Here is a 26,812-nt window from a genome sequence, read left to right as displayed (position 1 = left end):
GCTAGTCTCGCTAGGCTACAGTAGTTTGGGTAGGAGTGAGAAAGATCATAGGTCTATTTATGTTTGTTGAGCGCGTATTATTACATAAAATCCATTAAAAATAAACAAGTTACAATTTTAGAATGTCATTGTTGTGGTAAAAAAAACATAAAGTAAGTTTAAGATCTGTAGATCATTTAATTTAGGGAAAAAAAATCTTTTTTTTTCTGCTGTAAAAAAAACGTTCTTTTGTGTGATTTTTTACCTTTATTTAACAAGGCAAGTCAGTTAAGAACAAATGATTATTTTCAATGACGGCCTAGGAACAGTGGGTTAACTGCCTTGTTCAGGAGTAGAACAACAGATTTTTACCTTGTCAGCTCAGGAGATTCGTTTTTGCATTCTTCCGGTTTCTAGTTCAACGCTCTAACCACTAGGCTACCTGCAGCCCCATGATTGCACATGGTCCCTTAGTTGCCAGTGGATAATATTCCCCCATTGAAATCAATGTAAAGTCACTTTTTTTAAACAGAACAGAGAAAAAGGCTGTACCTCGTTCTCTGACATCATCTGATTCTAGATATATCATCCTAATCATTCCGTGGAAGCTGTACTGATGAGCAAACTCCAAATATCAAACCAATATCCAAAATGAAAACTTGACTGCTGTTTACCACAGCCACAAAGTCACGAACTCTGTCTATTTCTAAAATTTTAAGCCTAACTAATGTCGTGGAAATTCTAATCAATAATGAGGAGAGATAAGGTCAATCACCAATCAGGATATTACTTTATTCAAAGCGTATAAATAACATTGATGAATTATTGCAATAATGAAGCTGGTCGCCGAACTACCCTTAGATGATTAGTTGAGAGGTCAACGAGCGGATTTGAGCCACAGCATTTTATAGCAAAGTGCATCTTCCTGAATGTTCATGACAAACAACAGATGTATGGAATGGGTCACAAGGTGAGACTTTATATATATGGGAAAGGAGTATCCCCAGCCAGATAGCATTTACCATGAAGACTGTTCTTATTGTAAGGAAACCAGAGTTTATCCCCTAAGACAAGGTTCCCATCTCATCACTGGTACCTCACAGAAACATCAACTCATTCTATGGCATAAATCAATTGTCAGCTCCAAAAGCTCCTCTCAGATCCCACAGACACAATAGAGTTATAAGAACCCTATTATGTTGCATAAAACAACCATTTGATGCAATAACAGTATTATAATTTAATCTTGTAATTTCACCCACAACACCACGCTACTAACCTTATGCCTAACCCTAACTTTTTTTCATGAATTTTACACTCCAGCCAATGTAGACTTTGTGGCTGTGGTAACTAGTGACAACCATGTGAGGCCAAACGTCTGCGCAATTTGAAGCGCGCTAATGCGTTGTCATGTGACCAGCTCATCACGAGCTCCAGCCGCAAAAGGGAACACATGACTACTCCTTCCGTGATCTGTGAGTGCATAAGTATTGTAGCTGTTTTGTAGGTACCTACGGCCTAATTCGGACGAAAAAGGTAAGTGCCAGTGTTGGTTCATCCAGCGCATTAATAATGCAGTGTACTCATACCCGTTTACTCTTGTTTACTTAAACCTTGGCTAGCCTGTTGCAATCACTGTTGACATCTTCTCGGACTTTAACTAGCTAACGTTAGATTGTCTTTCAAGTCTAGACATGTCATAACTTGTTACTAGTAAACTGGTTAAAATGTCAGGTCATTTTACTCCCAGATGTATCATTTGGTGTTGTCCCTGCTGTTCGGAGCCTTGGGGACTCTCGGCGCACCTGACGTTGATGAAATAAAGTTTCTCCCTGGGCTTCAAAAGCAGCCTAATTTCAAACAGTATTCGGGATACTTCAATGTGGCCGGCAACAAACACCTTCACTACTGGTGAGTGGTTAGCCTTATCTTTTTAGCCATTTTATAATGGCTGAGTAGTGTCCTACTAACTAGCTACATATGTATTTCAAACCTAAAGGGAGCATTTTATGTGTAGGGAGTATTTTATGTGTAGGGCGCATGACTTTAGTAATGAGGAAGTGTCTTGGTTTGTATGAGGGAACATTCACACCAGTACACAGCTTAATTTGACACCCATCCAGCTTATCGCTTGAGTAGTTTTATATTTGATCAGTTCCTCAAGTTATGTATACAGACTTCATGTGGGTACCATGTCCTACACTGCTTCCCTGTCATGCAGGTTTGTGGAGTCTCAGAAGGATCCAGCTTCCAGCCCAGTGGTTCTGTGGCTGAATGGTGGCCCTGGTTGCAGCTCCCTTGATGGTTTGCTCACAGAACATGGGCCTTTCTTGGTAAGGAGAAACTACAAAAAACGATCTAGTTGCCTCTTACACTTTAGATTACCAGTGTATTGTTCAATCTTATTGCACTTTGCTTTTGTCTCTGCCCAATGTTTACCATGCTTTGTTGCTGCCATACTTTGTTTTTAGGGCTCTTGTCGTGATGTGTCTTTTGTTCTACGTTTTAGAATTAATCCCAGCTCTGTCCCCGCAGGAGGCCTTTTGGTAGGCTGTCATTGTCAATAAGAATTTGTTCTTCGCTAACTTTCCTAGTTAAATAAAACAATCCTTTTACACTTCTACTTCTGGGATATTTGGTCAGCTGTGATTTAGTTCTGGGTCCATACATGGTCAAAATTGAGACGTGTGAGAAGTCTTCTCTCTCAATAGGAAACCCTCAGTCAAAGCACCACCAACCCTTCTGCTAATTTCACCACATGTGAAAAGCAGTCGCAGTTTAAGCACTGCCTTTGCCACATCCATGTCCAAATAATCAGTGATGACAACCCAAACACTGCAACTGCTGCTTGTTATCCTATGCATTCAATACTGTTGTGACAGCTTCTTCGGTACATGCATATTATCTGTCTATGAGCGACTAGATGCTACGGGCAATCTTACAACTAAATTTAACATTGTATTCCATTTAAGTTGTATTGTTGCCATGCCAGTGGTTCTGTAGTCTTTGAACGCAGTCTTATGATCTCATTTCAGATTCAGAACGATGGCATGTCATTGGAGTACAACCCCTATTCCTGGAACATGGTTTGTCTCTTTTCCTCTAGCATATCTTTCCTAACCTGGTCCAAGGTCTGTTTGTGCTCTTGCCAACTCCATTGCTGTAATTGTCATGATGGCACAGACTGGCATTCAGACTAGAAAAATATCTTGGTACCAGTCAGAAATTTGGACATCTACTCATTAAAGGGTTTTCCTTTATACTATTTCTTATGTTGTAGAATAGTAAAGACAACTATGAAGTAACCAGGTGTTCAACAAATCTAAATATATAAAAAAATATTCTTGAAAGTAGCCACCCTTGACAGCTTTGCACATTTGGTCAACCAGCTTCACCTGGAATGCTTTTCCAACAGCCTTGGAGTTCTCTAAAATTCTGAGCACTTGTTGGTTGCTTTAACATCACTCTACAGTCCAACTAATCCCAAACAGTAATTTGTTGAACACTTTTTTTTGGGGGGGGGGGGGGGGGGGGGGTACTAGGTTATTTCATAGTTGCTGTATTTTCTATAATGTAGAAAAAATAAAAACCCTTGACTGAGTAGTTGTCTTATTAACCATTCCAGTGGGTGGCAGTGCTCCATTTATACACATTATAGCAGATGTGGTGTTTTTAAGATTGCCAACATGCTGTACCTGGAGTCCCCAGCAGGTGTTGGATATTCATACTCAGACGATAGCAACTACACCACCAATGACACTGAGGTGAGTTATCAATATGCACGGTACCTGAAGAACCACTGTTTAACCAGTTAAGGGACATGTTGAGGAACCCAGGACCTAATTGACTTGTGAAATCATTGGGATTACTCGTAGCCACTGATTTAAGTAACGTGATTTATCAGATGCTTTTATCCAATGTGACTGACAAAAAATATATGGCCACACTATTGTATTGGTGACCCTAACTGCAATTTACCCCACGACCCTTTACCAACTGAGCCTCACAGGACCAACCATCAAGACTGACACATAAAGCCAAATATGTGCATTATGAATATCCGATAGCCATTTGCTATTAATGGAGTCACTGCTGTGACTGTACATAAGCTTATGAAGTTCTATATGGTGGTCTCTAGGTGTCCATGAATAACTTCCTGGCCTTGAAAGAGTTCTTCAAAGCCTTCCCAGAGTACATCAAGAATGAGTTCTTCCTGACGGGTGAGAGCTACGGTGGCATCTACATCCCCACCCTGGCAGAGAGAGTGATGGAGGACACCAGCATGAACCTGCAGGTGAGAAAGATGGCCTGCAATCCCAAATGCCACCCTATCCCATGGGCAAAAGTAGAGCAGAGCACTCAATAGGAACTGGGATGCATCTGTAGGACTTCATCCCTTCAGTAACTCTCTCGTCCCCCGCCAAATCTGAAATTGAACGAGTAAAATCCATAGTGGTTGGCCTATTTGAGTGCAAGGTTGAGCTACCTTCACTGTAATGCCTATCAATCCAGCCCCTCCTGATCTAGGAGGTTGGAAATGTCTACTGGCTACCATGCTCCCCCATTGATAGTTGTCGCATTGTAGGGGTTTTCCTCAACACTGGTCTTTGAAGAAATGCTTTCTGCTTGGTTTAGCCTAATGCGCACCACTGCATTTAAAATTGTTTGTCATTGTAGATTGTGGTACATTTTCACCTAAATCCTCAATTTAGAATGATGTTAAATGTTTTTCCTTCAGGCTAATGTAGGCTATTTCAGATTTATTTTCAGGTCTCCTAATCATGCTGGCTATTCATAACCACATTTAATGTAAAGCTTAGACAATTATTTTAAATACTGTTGCAGTTTAATGGCTACAGGGTCATCTGCCTTACCTATAGCTCATTATGGTGGGAAGTTGCTATAGACAACCAAGTGCTAACAGTCTTTAACTCATTGTCAGGCATTTCAAACTTTATCCAGAGGTTTATTTTCGGGGTGTTTTCAATATCAAAGTCTACCTGTAGTAAAGTCAATTGCTTGGACAGGATTTGGAAAGGCACACCTGTATATATAAGGTCCCACAGTTGACAGAGCAAAAAAGAAGCTATGAGGTTGACTTAACTGTGTAGAGCTCAGACAGGATTGTGTCACATTACAGATCTCGGGAAGGGTACCAGAAAAACACTTCTGCAGTACTGACGGTCCCCAAGAACATAGTGAACCCCATTTTGTTTGGAACCACCAAGACTCTTCCTCGAGCTGGCTGCCTGGTCAAAATGAGCAATCAGAGTAGGGGTCTTTGTCAGGTAGGTGACAAATAACCCGATGGTCACTCTGACAGAGCTCCAGAGTACCTCTGTGGAGATGGGAGAACCTTCCAGAAGGACAACCACCTCTGCAGCACTCCACCAATTTAGGCCTTTATGGTAGTGGCCAGATGGAAGCCACTCCTCAGTAAAAGGCACATGACAGCCTGCTTGGAGTTTGCCAAAATGCACCTAAAGGACTCTCAAACCATGAGAAATTAGATTATCTTCGGACATAAACATTTATCCATGACAAGAACCTGCTCCAGAGCAGTTGTGACACTGAGGTGACGGTTCACCTTCCAACAGGACTACAACCTTAAGCACACAACCAAGACAACACAGGAGTGGCTTCGGGACAAGTCTCTGAATGTCCTTGAGTGGCCCAGCCAGAGCCCGGACTTGAACCCCTATCAAACATCTCTGGAGAGACCTGAAAATGGCTGCAGCATAGCTCCCCATCCAACCTGACAGAGCTTGAGGATCTACAGAGAAGAATGGGAGACTCTCCAAATACAGGTGTGCCAAGCTTGTCACACCCAAGACTCTGTTGTAATTGCTGCCAAAGGTGCTTCAACAAAGTACTGCGTAAAGGGTCTGAATGCTTGGCACATTCAGACCCTTTACTTGGCACGTGACAGACAGCTATGGAAAGCTCAAACCAAGTTTATTCACCCAACAGTTCAAATGGCTTGACAGATTTTCCCACCAGCCCGTGTGTACACACCCTACTTTAGGAGAAGTCTCCTCCTTCCCTCAACATTACATCTTTATTGCTAGGCAGGAAATGTAGTGATGTGGATAATTCAATGCCATACAACATGTGGCTTCCAACTGCTTTTAAATGCTAGTAAAACTAAATGCATGCTCTTCAACTGATCGCTGCCCCTCCCGACTAGCATCACTACTCTGGATGGTTCTGACTTAGAATATGTGGACAACTTCAAATACCTAGGTGTCTGGTTACTGTAGACTCACATTAAACATCTCCAATCCTAAATTAAATCTAGAATCGGCTTCCTATTTCGCAACAAGCATCCCTCACTCATGCTGTAAAACTGACCATCCTACCGAGCCTAGACTTCGGCGATGTCATTTACAGAATAGCCTCCCTCCACTTCGACCAATATGCTCTTGTTGACTGGTCCTCACTACATATAAGGATCACTGCTTTATTTGAATTATGTGAAATGAGTGATTTGTAGCTTTTTATTTCTTATCATTCCCAGTGGTTCAGAAGTTTACATACACTCAATTAGTATTTAGTAGCATTGCCTTTTAAATTGTTCAACTTGGGTCAAATGTTTTGGGTAGCCTTCCACAAGCTTCCCACAATAAGTTGGGTTAATTTTGGTGCATTCCTCCTGACAGAGCTGGGGTAATTGAGTCAGGTTTGTAGGCCTCCTTGCTCGCACATGCTTTTTCAGTTTTGCCCACAAATTTTCAGGGCTTTGTGATGGCCACTCCAATACCATGACTTTGTTGTCCTATAAGCCATTTTTGCCACAAGTTTAGAAGTATGCTTGGGGTCATTGTCCGTTTGGAATAGCCATTTGCGACCAAGCTTTAACTTCCTGACTGATGTCTTGAGATGTTGCTTCAATATATCCACATCTTTTTCCGCCCTCATGATGCCATCTATTTTATGAAGTGCACCAGTCCCCCCCCCCCCCCCCCCCCCCCTGCAGTAAAAAAACACCCACAACATGATGCTGCCACCCCCATGCTTCACAGTTGGGATGGTGTTCTTTGGCTTGCAAACCTCTCCCTTTTTTCTCCAAACATAACGATGGTCATTAAGGCCAAAGAGTTCTTTTTTTTTTTTTTTTCTCCATCAGACCAGAGGACATTTCTCAAAAGTATGATCTTTGCCCCCATGTGCAGTTGCAAACCGTAGTCTGGATTTTTTTTACGGGGGTTTTGTAGCAGTGGCTTCCTTGCTGAGCGGCCTTTCAGGTTGTCGATATACGACTCGTTTTACTGTGGATATAGGTAATTTTGTACCAGTTTCCTCCAGCTTCTTCACAAGGTCCTTTGCTGTTCTGGGATTGATTTGCACTTCGCACCAAAGTACGTTAATCTCTAGGAGACAGAACGAGTCCCCTTTCTCAGCAAGACGGCTGCGTGGTCCCATGGTATTTATACTTGCGTACTATTGTTTGTACAGATGAACGTGGTACCTTCATGCATTTTGAAATGGCAGAGGCACTGAGTTTGAAGGTAAGCCTTGAAATGCATCCACAGGTACACCTCCAATAGGCTAATTGACATCATTTGAGTCAATCAGAATCTTCTAAAGCAGTGACATCCTCCTCTGAAATTTCCCAAGCTGTTTTAAAGGCATAGTCAACTTGGTGTATGTAAACTTCTGACCTGCTGGAATTGTGATACAGTGAAATCTTTTGTTGCACTGCTTTGCTTTATCTTGGCCAAGTTGCAGTAGTAAATGAGAACTTGTTCTCAAGTGGCCTACCTGGTGAAATAAAATTAACTGGCTTTGAGTAAATCCAGTGTCTATGAATGCAGATGACTCAACACTACACGTTAGTGACTGAAATGACTGCAACTCTTAACAAAGAGCAGCAGTTTCAGAATGGGTGACAAGGAGAAAGTTGGTCCTAAGTATTTAAAACTAAAAGCATTGTATTAGACACATCATTCACTAAAACCCAAACCGTAACTTGATCTTGTAATAAATGTGGAAGTTGAGGTGACTAAACTGCTTGGCGTAACGCTGGATTCTTAAACATATTGATACAGTAGTAGCTAAGATGGGTAGTAGTCCATCCTTAACAAAATGCTGCTCTGCCATACCAACGCTATCAGCAAGGCAGGCCCTAGTTGTCACACCTTAACTACTGTTCAGTCGTGTGGTCAGGTGCCACAGGGACCTCGGATGTACTATCGTCTCAGAACAGGGCAGCATGGCTGGCCCTTAAACATACACGGGGCGCTAACATTATGTATGTCAATCTCTCATGGCTCAAAGTGGAATAGTTTGACTTCATCCCTACATGTTTTTGCAAGAGGTGTTGACAATTTGAATGTGCTGTCTGTTTTAAACTGCTTGCACACAACTGCTTGCACAATGGCTACCCCACAAGCAATGCCACGAGGCCTCTTAGTCCCCAAGTCCAGAACACACTAAGGTGTACAGTACTACATGGATCTCTATTCCACATCAGGTAACTGATGCAATCAGATTTAAAAAATATATAAAAATTAGCTTTATGGAACAGCAGGTACTGTGAAGAGACATTCGTCTGCACACTCTACCTACATGTAAATGGTAATATTGGTGTATGGGGTTATTATAAATGTTGTATTGTAGTGGTATAATATGTGATCTAAGTTCCTTAATGTGTTTGGACCCCAGGTAGAGTAGCTGCTTCCTTGGAAGGAACTAATGGCGATCCCTAATACAAATAATCAAACTATTTATTAATTCTCCCAGGGTATTGCAGTTGGCAATGGGATGTCAAGTTATGAGATGAACGACAACTCTCTCGTCTACTTTGCTTATTACCATGGACTCCTTGGGACAAGGTACTGTTACTGTGTTTTCCTAATGTCATATCCTGGTCTCAGATCTGTTTGTGCCCTTGCCAACTTATGTTTTTTTTGTCAAAGCTAAGCATGCTGGGTATGATGGTACCAAGAGACTAGCTCTTAGTCGGGCTCTGTTTTTAAGTGAAGCCTACATGCACAGAATGAATGACCACTGGTTCTGTGTTCCTGGCAGTTTGTGGAGTGACTTGCAGGCCTATTGCTGCGACGGTGGAAAATGTGACTTCTACAACAATCAGAACCCTAACTGCTCCAGCAATGTGAGTCCATTTACTATGATTTGATTCTCCTTTTTAATAGGTTTTGGAAAATGACAACTTTCTTCGGTCACATTGCTTCTCAATGGAAACAAGGCACTAAAGTATTGTAAGTCTAGCGGTATATTCAGTAGTTGCTATGACTAGTTTGTGTACATTTCTGTTAATTGTCAGCACCAATTTACTAGTTTACTATTTCTATACACAGTACCAATCACAAGTTTGGACACTTACTCATTCCAGGGTGTTTGATTTTTACTGTTTTCTACATTGTAGAATAATGATGACATCACCTATGAAATTACACCTATGGAATCATGTAGTAACCAAGTGTTTTTAAATAAATCAAAATATATTTTTATTTGTTTAAAGTAGCCACACTTCACTGTTACTTTCTCTCAACCAGCTTCATGAGGTAGTCACCTGGAATGCATTTCAGTAACAGGTGTGCATTGTTAAAAGCTCATTTGTGGAAGTTCTTTCTGCAAAGTGTTGTGACAAGGTATAGGTGGTATAAAGATGTCCCTATTTGGTAAAAGACCAAGTCTATATTATGGCAAAAAAAAGCTCAAATAGCCAAAGAGAAATACAGTCCATTACTTTAAGACATGAAGGTCAGTCTGAATAATGTCAAGAACTTTGAAAGTTTCTTTAAGTGCAGTTGTGATGAAACTGGCTCTCATGAGGACCGCCACAGGAAAGGAAGACCCTGAGTTACCTCTATTGAACTTATCCTCTGCAGCAGCGTTACCAGCCTCAGAAATTGGTCATTAACTGCACCTCAGATTGCAGCCCCAATAAATGCTTCAAGGAGTTCAAGTAAGACACATCAACTGTTCAGAGGAGACTGTGAATCAGGCCTTCATGGTCGAATTGCTGCAAAGAAACTAGAGGTAGACCAATTAATCGGCATGGCCGCTTTCAAGTTTACATAACAATCTGCATTTTTGGATGCCGTTTGAACTCCGAGGAGACTGCGTGGCAGGCTGACCACCTGTTATGCGAGTGCAGCAAGGAGCCAAGTTAAGCTGCTAGCTACCATTTAACGCATCTTTAAAAAAAACAATGAATCTTGACAATCACTAGTTAACTACACATGGTTGATATTACTAGTTTATTTAGCTTGTCCTGCTGTTGCATATAATAAATGCGGTGCCTGTTAATTTATCAACGAATCACAGCCTACGGGTGTTATTATTTATTTATTATTTATTTTATTTTTTATATATTTTTTTTTTACAAAGCGCCTTGGTGGGGAAAAGCACTCATTGCACCAATGTGTACCTAAACATCAACATTGATTCTAAAAATCAATACACGTGTTTTTTTGATTTTTTTTACCTGAATATTTAGTTAAAATTGCCTGCTAACATTAATTACTTTTACTTAGGGAAATTGTCCCTTCACTTGCGTTCTGTGCAAGAAGAGTCAGAGTGTATGCAGCAGTTTGGGCCACTTTGCGAACTGTGAATACCATTTCTTCCTAACAAAGACTAATTTGCCAGAATTTTACTTGAGTATGACGACATTGACGGTTGTGCAATATTTAGACTTATGGATGCCACCTGTTTTGATTAAAATACTGAACGGTTCTGTATTCACTGAAAGAATAAGAGTTTTGATTTTGACGTGATTGTTTCCGGATTTGACAACTCTCGTAATACTGTTTATTATAATTAAGTCTATGGTCTGAGCGGTGGTAGGCAGCAGCAGGCTCATAAGCATTCAAGCAAGCATTCATTCAAGCTTTTTTTGGTCCTCCAATCGATATCGCCGTTGAAAGAATCATAATCGGTCGACCTCAAAGAAACCACTAATTGACATTAGACCGGTGGAAATCTGTCCTTTAGGTTGGATGAGTCCAAATTAGATTTTTGGTTCCAACCGCTGTGTCTTTGTGGTGCAGAGTAGGGGAACGGATGATCTCTGCATGTGGTTCACACCATGAAGCTTAGGTGCTTTGCTTGTGAGTGATTTTATTTCATTCAAGGCACGCTTAACCAACATGGTTACCACAGTATTCTGTAGTGATACGCCATCCCATCTGGCTTGCGCTTTAGTGGGATCACTCATTCTTTCAACAGGACAATGACCAAAACCCCTCCAGGCTGCGTAAGAGCTATTTGACCAAGAAGGAGAGTGATGGAGTGCTGCATCAGATGACCTGGCCTCCACAATCCCCTGACCTCAACCTAATTGAGATGGTTTGGGATGAGTTGGACCACAGAGTGAAGGAAAAGCAGCAAACAAGTGTTCAGTGTATGTAGGGTCTCGTTCAAGACTGTTGGAGAAGCATTCCTCATGAAACTGGTTGTGAGAAGGCCAAGAGTGCAAAGCTGTCATGAAGGCAAAGGGTGGCTACTTTGAATCTAATCTCTTGATTTGTTAACTTTTTTTTTTGGTTAATACATGATTCAATAAGGGTTCACAGTTTGTCTTCACTATTGATCTATGATATAGTAAAAATAAACCCTTGAATGAGGTGTCTAAAGTTGTCTGGTAACTATATTAATTTGATCTTTATATCACCTAGCTAAATGAGGTGCAGGATGTTGTCTACAATTCTGGACTGAACATCTACAATCTGTATGCCCCCTGTCCTGGAGGAGTTGGCCAGAGAGTTGGGTAAGACCAGTTACTTGACAGATTTCACTGTTTCACACAAGAACCAGCCTAACTCCTTCTACATGAAAACGAAGGATTTCAAGTTGGGGTCAATTAAATTCGGGAAGTTAACATACTCATTTTTGGAATTAGATGTTCTGTTTACTTCCTGGATTTGAATTGTAATGTACAAGCTATGGTAATTCAACTGAATCTCAGACCTGAGGTGTATCCTATGATTTTAGGTAATGTACTTTGGGTTTTCTAAAGCTATCCAGCTTCAGCCATACTACTACGGTGGTTATTACTCGTCCGCAAGCCGCTAACTCTAGCAGGCACGTGCATGTCATGCATGCTAGTCGAACGCCCAACTCTTCATTGAGACCATGTGAAACACCCTTTAAGTCAGTGCCACATTGTAATTTGTGCTGAAATCAAAACGAAACACCATCTTAAAGATTCTGTAGGCTATGGTGTGAAATGGGCTCTTAAAAGTGCTGGCTTTATTTTATCGTCAGTGTATTGCTTACCAATTCACAAGCAATACATAGCGTTACTTTTTAGTGTGTGAAGTTAAAGTAATTCTCATCACATGTGATTTCATTTTAAAACTTGTATTTAATCTGTCATCTTCCTCAAATGAAGTGGCTTCTGAAGCTATCTTTAAGTGACGGTTGATTTCATTGGTCCTAAAGTTGTGGCTCACACTTCATTCAGGATAAATTGAGTTGGTTTGCCCTGCAAGAGGTTCATTCTGAAGGTTTCATTGCCATAGAAATATACCTGTTAGAAAGGTGAACCACTTGGTATTGGTTGACCCAAGTTGCCATTAACTCTAACCACGTATGTGAATGTCCCTTTTTCAGGATCCTGTCTTTCAAAGATCATTCGTAAAAATACAAATAACTTCACAGATCTTCATTGTAAAGGGTTTAAACACTTTCCCATGCTTGTTCAATGAACCATAAACAATTAATGAACATGCACCTGTGGAACGGTCATTAAGACACTAACAGCTTAAAGACTATAGGCAATTAAGGTCACAGTTATGGAAACTTAGGACACTAAAGAGGTCTTTCTACTGACTCTGAAAAACACCCCGGGTCCCTGCTCATCTGTGTTACAGGGAAGACATCCTCCCATGTGGTACCCTTCCTGCAGGCTTATCCTGACATGATCCTTCGGCATGACAATGCCATCACGCACAGAACGAACAGTATGGCTGATTTCCTGAAAGACAGGCATGTTGGTGTTCTGCCATGGCCAGCGACGAGCCAAGATCTCAATCCCATTGAACACGTCTGGGACCTGTTGGCTCAGTGTGAGGGCCACGTTTGACCCCCCCCCCCCCCCCCCTGTTCAGGGATATTAATCCATTTCTGTTAGTCACACGTCTGGAACTTGTTCAGTTTGTCTCAATCTCATGTTCACACATTTACACATGTTAAGTTTGCTGAAAATAAATATAGTTGAGGGTTTCTTTTTTGCTGCGTAAGGTATATGGCTCTGCATACAGTAGGTCCTAACTCTTCAAATCAAATTTTATTGGTCACATACACATGGTTAGCAGATGATACTGCATGGTCAGAACATTTAACAATTTCAAAACTACCTTATACACACAAGTGTAATGGAATGATTAAGGATATGTACATAGAAATATATGGTTGGCTGAACGGTGTAGGCAAGATGGTATAGAGTACAGTATATACATATGAGATGAGTAATGTATGTAAACATTATATAAAGTGTCATTGTTTGACTAGTGATGTGTTTATTAGTGGCTAGAGATTTGAGTCTATGTTGGCAGCAGCCACTCAATGTAAATTGATGGCTGTTAAACAGTGATGGCCTTGAAGCTGTTTTTCAGTCTCTCGGGCCCAGGATTGATGCACCTGTACTGACCTAGCCTTATGCATGATAGCGGGGTGAACAGGCTGTGTCTCAGGTGGTTGTCCTTGTTCTTTTTGGCGTTCCTGTAACATTGGGTGGTGTAGGTGTCCTGGAGGGCAGGTAGTTTGCCCCCACATATGTAGGTGTCTTGGCTATCATTAATGTTATGATTTATCAAATCGAGTAACTAATTATTACGATTAAAATAATCCTGTAACAATTTCCTCATTAGCGGTCTTTGTGTACCACGGAAAAGTTGAGTTACCATTCTTCCGAATAAACTCTATGTAAAATCTTTTAGTCATCAAATAATTGATACCTTTGACCTATCTCATTCTGAATGTCGCTAAATCCTTGCTTATCTGCACGAACCCTAGCATAAATTATGAATTGGCTTAGTAAATAAATCTCACAGAATTACTTAAACACACAAACAGAATAGCTTATACATAATGCAATGCAAATTCCCTAGTGGACTAAACCCTATGATGACTTGGTAGACAATTGAAAGGGGTGGGGACAGAATGGACGAATTACTTACAGTTGAGAACTAGGCTCATGGAAATGCTAATACTTTGCACATGAACGGCCGCTCATTCGAAAGAGTGTTTACAAAAGGAGTGTCTGTGCTTGTGTGGCCGCTGACTTAAGATGTCATGTGGAAAAAACATGAATTTTTTAAGGCCAACATTACATCTCAGTTTCATATTTAATCATAAGTTCCCCAGCATTTGGATGTGAATCTGATCACTGGGAAATATTTACTTTCAGAGTTCTGTCCTTTTGTTACACCACAAATTAGTAATGAATTCAATATTGTTTTAAGTACACACTGACCCTTCCAACTGCTTGGAATAGAGATTGTTTCATTCAACCTTTTGTTACCATAATGCAACGAGTGTGTCTCTCTCGCGGAACAAATAGATTTAACTTCCATTTCTGAGAGTGGGTGAGTTCCCCTGCAGGTATTTACGACTGTCATAAAACATACAGCTTCACCCCTCTTCCCCTCTGTGGGAGAGGGTGCTGTTCTGCGGACCCACTAACCTGATCCTTCAACTCTGAACCCGGGTCATGACGGGGCCCTGCATACAGGAGGTCCTATAGTAACTCCTCTCACCACGAATGCTCTGCATAGATTAAGCTAGTAGGTGTCCTTCTGCTCCAGATGTGTTAATGTCCTCTTGCTTTCTTCTCTGACATGTTGATGTTCTCTGTGCAGCACTGACAATGGGCACCTGGTGATTCGAGATCTGGGTAACAGTTTCATTAACCATGAATGGACTCAACTCTGGAACCAGGTAAATTAATTTACTCTAAAGGAATACTTTGTGCTGAGGACCTGTTTCAATGGTTCCTTTTCATGTCTTTGGATGTTCACATTCTAGCTGATTTGGTTATAATTATGCATTAGCTGTACGCAATTGTAACTTTTAGTTTTGTGGATTTTTACCAGTCCCTTCAGTTAGCGTTTCTCATCCGTAAGGCTGGGTGTATATACTCAAAGCGGTCTCTGTAGCAAAACGTAAAGAGCAAGCATGGTTTCAACTTAATGTACCAAAATGTCCATAAGGAGCCCATCTGTACGATGCATGATTACGTCATAGTATGTCTAGGTGCAGTGTTGACCAAGGACAGAACATATTCTGACTGCAAATCAAGTCTTTCATTATATGATTTTAAATTAAAATCCTTCTGACTTCAATTCAAATGGACCCCCAACCCTGGTGTAGGAGACTGTATATCCGGCTTTAGTTGTGTACCTCTCCGATCTCATAGAAGCTGAAGGGTGTGGCGTCTCTGTACAAGCTTGTGAGGCTGGACCCTCCCTGCACCAATTCTACCCCGTCTACCTTGTACCTCAACAACCCCTACGTCAAAGCAGCCCTCCACATCTCCTCCTCTGCTCTACCCTGGTCGGTATGCAGGTTAGTGACAAAGTTACGTTGGGTACAAGGGTGAGGCAACTTGACTCACGGCTCACGGCTATCTGACGTTGAGGGTAGATAATATGGTCAAGATACAGGTCCTACATCCAGGTCTTGACACTGTCTTTTAACCCTTTATAGGACTGGGTGTTGTGGGTGGGTTTATAGTCTAGATTACCTAGGAGAAGTTTGAAAATTTAATATTTATACAATACTGATTTCTGTAATACTGAGTGGGGCAGAGCTGCACAATCCTGTTTACTCATTCACTCAAGTTGTTGGAACCTGTCATTTTGGGTGAAAAGAGACAAGTGTTTCACTGGGCGACTGGGGCCAATAAAAGGGGATTGGTTCGGAGAGCAACAAACTTCGGTTGGGTTCAATTAAACCATTTCTAACAGTGCTGTTTTGTGGTTCAGCCTGGACCAGTTTTCCCCATCACTGTATCAATATAAATAACTGTAGGTTTAGGTCTTGATCTAGCTGGACTATTTGTGTTCTCTGCTGTTACAGCGCTGAGGTGAATCTGAACTACAACCGGCTGTACATGGATATGAGGAAGCAGTACCTGAAGCTGTTGGGAGCTCTGGTGAGCTTGTTAGTGTGTTCTTCCAGATACTGTGTTGGAGCTTGCCTGGAACAATGTAGCCAATATAATGGTTCTAAAAGTGCAAGCCCTGCACCATATCGGGCACTCCAGGCAGGCTCCATCACTTGAGGTGTGTGTACATGCATCCAGTCCCAGTCAAATGTATGGACACCTACTCATTATTTTCACTATTCTACAGTGTAGAATAGTAGTGAAGACATCAACTATTGCCACTCCTAGTGAGGGTAGCAACAGTGCTGAATTTTCTCCAGTTTATAGATGTCTTACTGTCAAGGCTTTTAGATACTTCTGTAACCCTTTCCAGCTTTATGCAAGGCAACTATTCTTAGGTCTTCTGAGATCTTTTTTGTTCGAAGCATGGTTCACATCAGGCAACGCTTCTTGTGAAAAGCAAACTCAAATTTTGTGAGAATTTTTTTTTTAGGGCAAGGCAGCTCTAACCGTCTCATTGATTGGACTCTAGGTTAGCTACCTAAATGAGTTTTTGGGATCACATACTTTTTCCAACCTATACTGTGAATATATATTTTTTACCTTTTATTTAACTAGGCAAGTCAGTTAAGAACAAATTCTTATTTTCAATGACTGCCTAGTGCCTGCCTGTTCAGGGGCAGAATGACAGATTTGTACCTTGTCAGCTCGGGGGTTTGAACTTGCAACATTCCGGTTACTAGTTCAACGCTCTAACCACTAGGCTACTCTGCTACCCTACCCTATTCACTTTTAACAAGGCACTCATGTTAATTGAAATGCATACCGGGTGACAACCTCATGAAGCTGGTTGAGATGATGCCAAAGCTGTCAAGACAAAGGAGGGCTACTTGGAAGAATCTCATATAAAATAAATTTGATGTTAACACTTTTTGGTCACTACATGATTCCCTATGTTTCATAGTTTTTATGTCACTATTCTACAATCTAAAAATCCTGGAATGAGTAGGTGTCAACTTTTGACTGGTACTGTATGTGTATGAACCCAGGTCTGACTGTAATTAGTGGTCTTGGCAGTAGTGCTATAAATGTCTTCCGTCTGTCTTGTAGAAGTACAGAGTGCTGGTGTACAACGGTGATGTAGACATGGCCTGCAACTTCCTTGGGGACGAGTGGTTCGTGGAGTCTCTCCATCAGGAGGTAGATTAACCTTTTGCACAAAGTAAAGACACTACATGACCGGATGGAAACGGAACAGAGATGAGGCTGCTGGTGTCATGTCTTGTTCTGTGTGCACCATGGGAAGTTTCCCTGAGTACAGCTCTAGGATCTGATTCCTTTCTCTCAATTTAGTGGGCAATGCTAAACTGATGCAAGATCAGCAACAACTTCACTCTGTTCTATGCTGTGGCATGGCCCTTGACCTCTGGCCCATTTCTCCCCAGGTCCAGGTGAAGAGGAGGCCTTGGCTCTACTACACCGGCGAGAGTCAGCAGGTGGGCGGTTTCGTCAAGGAGTTCTCCAACTTGGCCTTCCTTACTGTCAAGGTAACGATTCAACCAAATATAAAATTTGAACCTGTGTTCCATTACCTGTGGCTGTATGGATTTCTGGTTGCAAGTACTATCATTTAGATCAAATTCCATTTAACATACTAAACTCTAAGCCCCTGCCCTCTCCACTAGCCTGTTTGCGGATCTGTGCAAACTAACTCCAGTAGGTAGCGCAATTTTAACCCCAAAATACTTTGTATTAGATCACTGAGCTGAAGGCTAGGCAAGGTTTCAGATCTCAGACAAGACAACGATTCACAGAACAGTCTTGGTCACCAAACTGCCCTTAGACCAAAGGAATAGGGGATTGTTGGAGGTTTTTGATGATGTTTCCGACCAGACAGAAGTCGGTTTTGCTGTCAGGTATACAGTACATTGTAGCCAATCACTGTAGTAAAAATATTTTATTTTCCTCTCTGGGGAAGCAGGTACTGTGGTAAGATACCATTATCTTAACACGTAGCTTCAGAGAGAGTCCAGATTTGTGTTCAGTCTTGCCTGGAAAAACACAGGAGTGCTTTTAAATCAGGGTTGTGTTCATTAGACACCAAATGGATGGAAACAGACAGTTCTGTTTTTTCAAAACATTTAAGCGTTTTCCCTTTGCGTTCCCTAGTGAACATGACCCAGTTTGCCGGGAGAGTGCTAACTAACTTTATCCTTGTTTATCAACAGGGTTCAGGTCACATGGTCCCCACAGACAAGCCCATCGCTGCCTTCACCATGTTCTCTCGCTTCATCAAGAAACAGCCCTACTGATCTGTGAACAAAGCCTTTAGCCTGATCCCAGATCTGTTTATGCCTTTTGTCAACCATGGGATTTGGCTGGCTATACAGCAGAAGCTGATCTGGGACCTGCTGTATAATTTGATTTGCACTAGTTTATAACGCACTGGCTTGTATCCAAAGACCACTGACATAATGTTCCATGTGTTTTGTTAGCCTGATCCCAGATCTGTTTATGCAGGTTCTTCAACCATGGTAGTTGGCTGGCTATACAGCAGAAGCTGCTCTGAGACGAGGGCTAGTGTTTTGTCTGAAGCAGACGCCACACATTTTGATTCTGCTGAGATTGAGTTAAATCTATTTGTTAATTAGGAGAAATAAAAAAATAAAATTCACTCACATTGGCTTGAGCTCTTAGCACTAAGTATGTATTTAGCATTCCGTGGTACACAAGGCAATGGTGGGGTGACGCTTTACTTAAATGAAATTCACTTAGTCTCTCATTGACATCAATCGGGGATGAAGTGGTTCTACCGACCGTTATAATGACAAAATGAAACCTTAGTTCACAAATATTCTTGTTTTTTTTAGTAATTAGTCAATCTTATTAAAGATTCACTATGCAGAAACCACTTCCTGGTTACTAAAATTCAAATCGTTTTGTTTGACGAAATGAGCAGGTAGTGTAGATCATTGTACCATGTAAACCGCTGTGAATTCTTCTTTATTACCAAAAATATTGTTTTAGGTTTTGTGCACAAGCTTCAAAGTAAGATGCAAAAATGGAACTGATCTATGCTTCTTAGACTTTCTTTTAATGAGTGCTAGATCTAAAATGCACATTTCTGTGAATTTGGTTGGGTCACCCAATGTTCATATTGCAGCTTTAAGTGGAAGTTCAGCTATTAATTAAATAGGATATACCGTTAATACCTGCCTAAGGAGTTTCTGTTCACTGTCAGGCATTCTTGTCTTTTGGAAGAAAACACCTGGATGTGCTGTAAGTCATTAAAATATAATAGTCTGAAGTTATTACTAGTGCCTCACCACAGAAATGATTACTTGTAATCACTTTGATCAAAAGGGAACATGTCTATGTTTAGCTGTACTCACATTGATTCTGCCATGGTTTCATAAAACCTGATCAACTTTGTTCACGTGTGTGATTTGGCAGCGACAAGAATGGTGTTTCGTTGTTTTATTGTTGACTGACTTATCACTGCCGTACTGAATGTAAGGAGAACATGTTGATCATTGAATACTCTGTAGGTATAAAGCCATTATTCCTTTGAACATTTCATTTCTTACATAGTATTTCCTTCCAGCTAGCTCTTCTGTGGCTAATGGTAAGGAAGGTAGTCGTGTTTGTGAAAACATGTGACATTCTTAAGTTGAACATTACACAGTAAAGCATTGTCATTTTTAAAAGGATAGTTCAGAGCTGCACAATTCCTATGAAATTACAAGGAGCATTGACACGACAATGGGCAATTATGTTAAAGGGCAAATATTGTTTTGAGTAGTGCAGGCACATGACTTGGTAAGGCAACCTGATCTGTATACAGGCAACAGTATAAATATCTGTAAAGCACTCAATGGCAAATGGATATAAAATATGGAAGTTGCGGTATTATGGTGATCGTTATACATAAGCGTGATATTTTTATGTCCAATTTTTATCTCAAATTGGACACGTAGCCTAGCGCCTTATCTTGAAGCCTTAAAATGTGTGAGCTGCGTGGTTTGTAGACTTACACCAGTCTACATGTTGAACATAAGGGACGTTGAAATGCAGGATTGGATAGAGTTATTTAAGATATCTATATCCTTAGTTATTTCAGGTAGAGAAACCTCTTTTAGATGGCGTTCTCAGCATCAGTCTGGATTTTCCTCTCGATCATCTCCCTCAGTCCCTTGCTGAAATGTAGGTTTGCCCCGATGATGAGGTAACCCTGAAAGGTCAAGGGTGGGAAAGCTGGTTGACTGCTGTACATCAACAGGGCCATGTTCAGAAGCCAAACATTGTGTGGAACATTCCAGATGTGAAATAATGAGAGCTGAAGTGTGCAACACAATGTAGCTCCATGACATTGGGATTGGCTGAGATGTCAAGTTGATGTTGTAGGTGGCTACGGTTGTCAAATTGTGACCATTTCCACTTTCAGAAAATATTGCACCAGCAACAATTTGATAGAAGTATATTGAATGTGTTCTTGCATAACAGAAGCCTTGAAACTTACGTTATGATACTCCACCACTTCCTCTACGAAGTCCAAACCATCTGCAAGAGGGATCGAGACACCTCTCTTGGTCCAGTCTGAAATTGAATTACGGATAAAAGTTTAAATGTTTAAAGTCACCAGTCTTAAAGAATTTCATGGGGTTCTGTTCCCTGAATGTTTTATGTATCTTGATGTACTGTGGGGTTACACTGATCTGCTATAAAAGGATACTTACTGTTGATGATGGGTACTATTGAGATCTGCAGCATAGTCTTCAGAGGGCCTTGTAGGGGAATAAGCTAAAGAGACAGACAAAAGGGTTTTGATGTACACTGAGTATACCAATCATTAAGAACACCTTCCTAATATTGAGTTCCACCACCCCCCCCCCCCCCCCCTTTGCCCTCATAACAGCCTCAATTCGTGGGGAATGGACTCTACAAGGTGTCGAAGGCGTTCCACAGGGATACTGACCCATGTTGACGCCATTGCTTTCCACAGTTTTGTCCATTTGGCTGGATGTCCTTGGGTGGTGGACCATTCTTGATACACACAGGAAACTGTTGAGCATGAAAACCCCAGCAGCGTTGCAGTTCTTGACACAAACCGGTGCACCATGCACCAACTACCATATCTCGTTCAAAGGGACTGAAATATTTTGTCTTACCCATTCACTCTCTGAATGGCACACATACACAATCCATGTCTCAATTGTACCAAGGTTTGAAAATCCTTACTTTAACCTGTCTCCTCGCATTTATATACACTGATTTAAAGTGGATTTAACAAGTGACAATAAGGGATCATAGTTTTCACCTGGTCAGTCTAGGAGTAATGGAAAGAGCAGGTGTTCATAATGTTTTGTATACTCAGTGTAATATTTGAAAATTACTCGATAGTGGATATTCATTATATTGAGAGAGAGAGAGAGAGGAAGATCCACCTGTATTATTTACCTGTAAGCTTTGTAACAGGGTAGGGGATACTGGACATGGTTGTCTCAGGTTGCTTGTCAAATGTGTACATTGTTGTAACAATTTAGATTAAAATCCATCTGGCCAATTCATGTCTGCATCACAAAACATTGAGGTAAGTGGAATTGTTTGTTTTTCAAAGGTGAAATTAAAAAGATTTAAAAGGTATTTCATCAAATGATAACTTCCTTGTACAGCTACAGTAGGTTACTATGTTGATCTCCATGCAGGTCCATCACACCACGATACTGTACCTTCAAACTACTTCTACCAGAAACTACCTCAGTGAAAGAAGGTGGATGAAAACATTCAAAATGTTGACAATTGTGTGGAATGTAAGGAATACATTCTGAAATATGTCAATGTGGATGAAGCCCGATGAGAATGCCAGTTATTTTACATTCAGCCTTGAATTGTATGAGTTTTATATACCAGTTGTGATCATCACTAAATCAAGAAGGGATCACCCATGAAATTAGGACTCTGCCCCTGAAAAAGTCCATGAAAGTCCATGATTGAACAGGGTGTCAAACATACGGTCTGCAGGCCGGATGCGGCCCACAAGGGGTTCCAATCTGGCCGGCGGGTGGTTTGAGCAACAATAATATTTTGTGTAGCAGGGGGAAAATAACTTTAAATATACTTCAATATACTTTAAAATGACTGAAACCAAATTGAAACTGTGTAGAAATGATGATGTACTGACATTCATACAGTTTTTTGACTGTGTCCAGCTCACCAATAATCACCTAAATGAAAGCTTGACAGTCAAGGAGCATCGAAAATGTCACAAATGATAAATAGAGGACTATTTTTTTTTTTAAATGTGGACACCGAGTAAATATAACCAATTTCCGGCCCTCCGGACCTCGAAGAAAGACCGGATGCAGCCCCTTGGACAAAAAGGAGTTTGACACCCCTGCCATAGGAGAGCTCCAAAGGCATCCCCAAGTAAATCCAAATGACATGAAAATGCCGTCAAAATATATACATTTTGATTCTAGACCGTAACAAAATAAACTTAGCATTATCAAGCCTTGTTCTCTGAATTAATTTCTTAATAAATCCCCTGAAAAAGAAATAAATATATAATTTACGTAAGTATTCACACCCCTGAGTCAATACTTTCTAGAAGCACCTTTTGTTAGTGATTACAGCTGTGAGTCTTTCTGGGTAAGTATCTAAGAGCTTTCCACACCTGGGTTGTGCAACATTTGCACATTATTCCTTTCAAGATTCTTCAAGCTATGTCAAATTGTTTGTTGATCATTGTTAGACAACCATTTTCAGGTCTTGCCATAGATTTTCAAGTAGATTTAAGTCAAAACTGCAACTCAGCCACTCAGGAACATTCACTGTCTTCTTGGTAAGCAACTCCAGTGTAGAGTTGGCCTTGTGTTTTAGGTTATTGTCCTGCTGAATGCTGAATTAATATCCCAGTGTCTGGTGGAAAGCAGACTGAACCAGGTTTTCCTCTAGGATTTTGTCTGTGGTTAGCTCAATTCAGTTAATTTTTTATCCTGAAAAACTTCCTCGTTACCACTAGGCAGATAGCCTAGTGGTTAAGAGCGTTGGGCCAGTAACATAAAGGTTGCTGGTTTGAATCCCAGAGCCGACATGGTGAACAATCTGCTGTTGTGCCCTTGAGCAAGGCACTTACCCCTAATTGCTCCTGTATGTCGTTCTGGACAAGAGCGTCTGCTAAATGACGTAAATGTAATGTTAACAATTACAAGCATACCCATAACATGATGCAGCCACCACTATGTTTGAAAATATGGAGAGTGGTACTCAAACATAACACTTTGTATTCAGGACAAAAAGTGAATTGCTGGGCCTCCCGAGTGGCGTGTGGCCACTAGAGATTCTGGGTTCGAGTCCAGGGCTGCGACAGGGAGACCCATGGGGCTGCGCACAATTGGCCCAGTGTCGTCCAGGTTAGGGGAGGGTTTGTGTTGGGTTTGGCCGGCAGGGAGGTCCTTGTCCCATTGCGCACTAGCGGCTCCTGTGGTGGGCCGGGCGCAATGCACGCTGACACGGTCACCAGGTGGACAGTATTTCCTCTGACACATTGGTGCGGCTGCCTTCCGGGTTAAGCGGACATTGTGTCAAGAAGCAGTTGCAGCATGGTTGGGTTGTGTTTCGGAGGACGCATGGCTCTCGACCTTTCATCTCTCCCGAGTCCGTGTGGGAGTTGCAGCTATGAGACAAGACTGTAACTACCAATTGGATACCACGAAATTGGGGTAAAAATACAAGTTAATTACTTTGCCAAAGTTTTTGTAGTATTACCTTTGGACACTGTGTTAACTAACCTCCAGATGCGCTTCAATGCCATACAACTCTCCTTCTGTGGCCTCCAACTGTTCTTAAATGCAAATAAAACTAAATGCATGCTCTTCAACCGATCGCTGCCCGCACCTGCCCGCCCGTCCAGCATCACTACTCTGGACGGTTCTGACTTAGAATATGTGGACAACTACAAATACCTAGGTGTCTAGTTAGACTGTAAATTCTCCTTCCAGACTCGCATTAAGCATCTCCAATCCAAAATGAAATCTAGAATCAGCTTCCTATTTCGCAACAAGCATCCTTCACTCATGCTTCCAAACATACCCTCGTAAAACTGACTATCCCACCGATCCTTGACTTCGGTGATGTCATTTACAAAATAGCCTCCAACACTCTACTCAGAAAATTGGATGCAGTCTATCACAGTGCCCTCTGTTTTGTCACCAAAGCTCCATATACTACCCACCACTGCGACCTGTATGCTCTCGTTGGCTAGCCCTCGCTTCATATTCGTCGCCAAACCCACTGGCTCCAGGTCATCTACAAGTCTTTGCTAGGTAAAGCCCCGCCTTATCTCAGCTCACTGGTCACCATAGCAGCACCCACCTGTAGCACGCACTACAGCAGGTATATTTCACTGGTCACCCCCAAAGCCTTTTCCTTCTTTGGCCGCCTTTCCTTCCAGTTCTCTGCTGCCAATGACTGGAACAAATTGCAAAAATCATTGTAGCTGGAGACTCATATCTCCCTCACTAACTTTAAGCATCAGCTGTCAGAGCAACTCACAGATCATTGCATCTGTAAATATCCCATCCAACTTCCTCATCCCCATATTGGTATTTATATTTTTGCGCCTTTGCACCCCAGTATCTCTACTTGCACTCTCATCTTCTGCACATCTGTTCATCCAGTGTTTAACTGCTAAATTGTCATTATTTTGCCACTATGGCCTATTTATTGCCTTACCCCCCTTAACCAACCTCATTTGCACACACTGTATATATACTTTTCTATTGTGTTATTGACTGTACGTTTGTTTATTCTATGTTTAACTTTGTGTTGTTGTTTGTGTCGCACTGCTTTGATTTATCTTGGCCAGGTCGCAGTTGTAAATGAGAACTTGTTCTCAACTGGCCTACCTGGTTAAATAAAGGTGAAATAAAATGTTTTTTTTTAATTATAAAATTCTGTAACTGTTTTAAAGTCACCATTGGCCTAATAGTGAAATAGTTTCCTTCCTCTCCAGAAACTGATTTAGGAAGGATGCCTGTATCTTTGTAGTGACTGGGTGTATTGATACACAATCCAAAGTGTAATTAATAACTTCACCATGCTCAAAGGGATATTCGATGTCTGCTTTTTAATTTTGACCAATCTACCAGTAGGTGCCCTTCTTTGCGAGGCATTGGAAAACCTCCCTGGTATTTGTGGTGGACTCTGTGTTTGAAATTCAATACTCGACTGAGGGACCATACAAATACAGATGTGTGGGGTACAGAGATTAGGTAGTCATTCATAAAACATGTTAAACACTATTACTGAACACAGAGTGAGTCAATGCGAGTTATTATGTGATTTGTTAAGCAAATGTTTACTCCTGAACTTATATAGGCTTGCCATAATAAAGGGGTTGAATACTTATTGACAGAAGACATTTCAGCTTTTAATTTTTAATTAATTTGTAAAAATATAGAAACATAATTCCACTTTGACATCATGTGTAGGCTAGTGCCAATAAATCTAAATTGTATCAATTTTAAATTCAGGCTGTAACAACAAAATGGGGAAAAAGACAAGGGGTGTGAATACTTTCTGAAGGCTTTATACAGTATACAGTGGGCCAAAAAAGTATTTAGTCAGCCACCAATTGTGCAAGTTCTCCCACTTAAAAAGACGAGCGAGGCCTGTCATTTTCATCATAGGTACACTTCAACTATGACAGACAAAATGAGGGAAAAAAACACAGAAAATCACAATGTAGGATTTTGAATGAATTTATTTGCAAATTATGGTGGAAAATAAGTATTTGGTCAATAACAAAAGTTTATCTTAATACTTTGTTATATACCCTTTGTTGGCAATGACAGAGGTCAAATGTTTTCTGTAAGTCTTCACAAGGTTTTCACACACTGTTGCTGGTATTTTGGCCCATTGCTCCATGCAGATCTCCTCTAGAGCAGTGATGTTTTGGGGCTGTTGCTGGGCAACACGGACTTTCAACTCCCTCCAAAGTTTTTCTATGGGGTTGAGATCTGGAGACTGGCTAGGCCACTCCAGGACCTTGAAATGCTTCTTACGAAGCCACTCCTTCGTTGCCCGGGCGGTGTCTTTGGGATCATTGTCATGCTGAAAGACCCAGCCACGTTTCATCTTCAATGCCCTTGCTGATGGAAGGAGGTTTTCACTCAAAATCTCACGATACATGGCCCCATTCATTCTTTCCTTTACACGGATCAGTTGTCCTGGTCCCTTTGCAGAAAAACAGCCCCAAAGCATGATGTTTCCACCCCCATGCTTCACAGTAGGTATGGTGTTCTTTGGATGGAACTCAGCATTCTTTGTCCTCCAAACACGATGAGTTGAGTTTTTACCAAAAAGTTATATTTTGGTTTCATCTGACCATATGACATTCGCCCAATCTTCTTCTGGATCATCCAAATGCTCTCTAGCAAACTTCTGACGGGCCTGGACATGTACTGGCTTAAGCAGGGGGACACGTCTGGCACTGCAGGATTTGAGTCCCTGGCAGCGTAGTGTGTTACTGATGGTAGGCTTTGTTACTTTGGTCCCAGCTCTCTGCAGGTCATTCACTAGGTCCCCCTGTATGGTTCTGGGATTTTTGCTTGTGATCATCTTGTGATCATTTTGACCCCACAGGGTGAGATCTTGTGTGGAGCCCCAGATCGAGGGAGATTATCAGTGGTCTTGTATGTCTTCCATTTCCTAATAATTGCTCCCACAGTTGATTTCTACAAACCAAGCTGCTTA

The 26,812-nt window shown here is 41.3% G+C and overlaps 2 protein-coding genes across 4 annotated transcripts in view; one reads left to right on the top strand and one right to left on the bottom strand.

Moving 5' to 3' along the window:
* The first annotated feature begins 1,366 nt into the window (after window positions 1–1,366).
* Window positions 1,367–19,489, top strand: ctsa (cathepsin A). Its single transcript, XM_020483963.2, has 15 exons — window positions 1,367–1,515; window positions 1,730–1,890; window positions 2,201–2,312; window positions 3,015–3,065; window positions 3,657–3,743; window positions 4,118–4,273; window positions 8,722–8,813; window positions 9,010–9,094; window positions 11,625–11,716; window positions 14,811–14,889; window positions 15,368–15,516; window positions 16,030–16,105; window positions 17,168–17,257; window positions 17,503–17,604; window positions 18,286–19,489. The coding sequence occupies exons 2-15, from the start codon at window positions 1,730–1,732 to the stop codon at window positions 18,367–18,369; spliced, it is 1,416 nt and encodes a 471-aa protein (XP_020339552.1). The 5' UTR covers window positions 1,367–1,515; the 3' UTR covers window positions 18,370–19,489.
* pltp (phospholipid transfer protein) overlaps window positions 18,782–26,812 on the bottom strand; it is a 30,700-nt gene continuing 22,669 nt past the window's right edge. For 2 of the 3 annotated variants that reach the window (XM_020483976.2, XM_031825694.1), the window contains exons 14-16: window positions 20,794–20,857; window positions 20,577–20,653; window positions 19,131–20,288 (exon numbers count right to left, since the gene is read on the bottom strand). In XM_020483976.2, the coding sequence (XP_020339565.2) occupies window positions 20,193–20,288; window positions 20,577–20,653; window positions 20,794–20,857 (237 nt within the window). In that variant the 3' untranslated portion in view covers window positions 19,131–20,192. Of the gene's footprint in view, window positions 20,289–20,576; window positions 20,654–20,793; window positions 20,858–26,812 lie in introns of all 3 variants that reach the window. The other variant, XM_031825693.1, reaches the window with a different exon arrangement.

The sequence above is a fragment of the Oncorhynchus kisutch genome, linkage group LG5, assembly GCF_002021735.2.
Source record: "Oncorhynchus kisutch isolate 150728-3 linkage group LG5, Okis_V2, whole genome shotgun sequence".
Taxonomy (NCBI): domain Eukaryota; kingdom Metazoa; phylum Chordata; class Actinopteri; order Salmoniformes; family Salmonidae; genus Oncorhynchus; species Oncorhynchus kisutch.
Note: the sequence above shows the minus strand (reverse complement) of the source record. Positions and strands in the feature narration are given on the sequence as shown.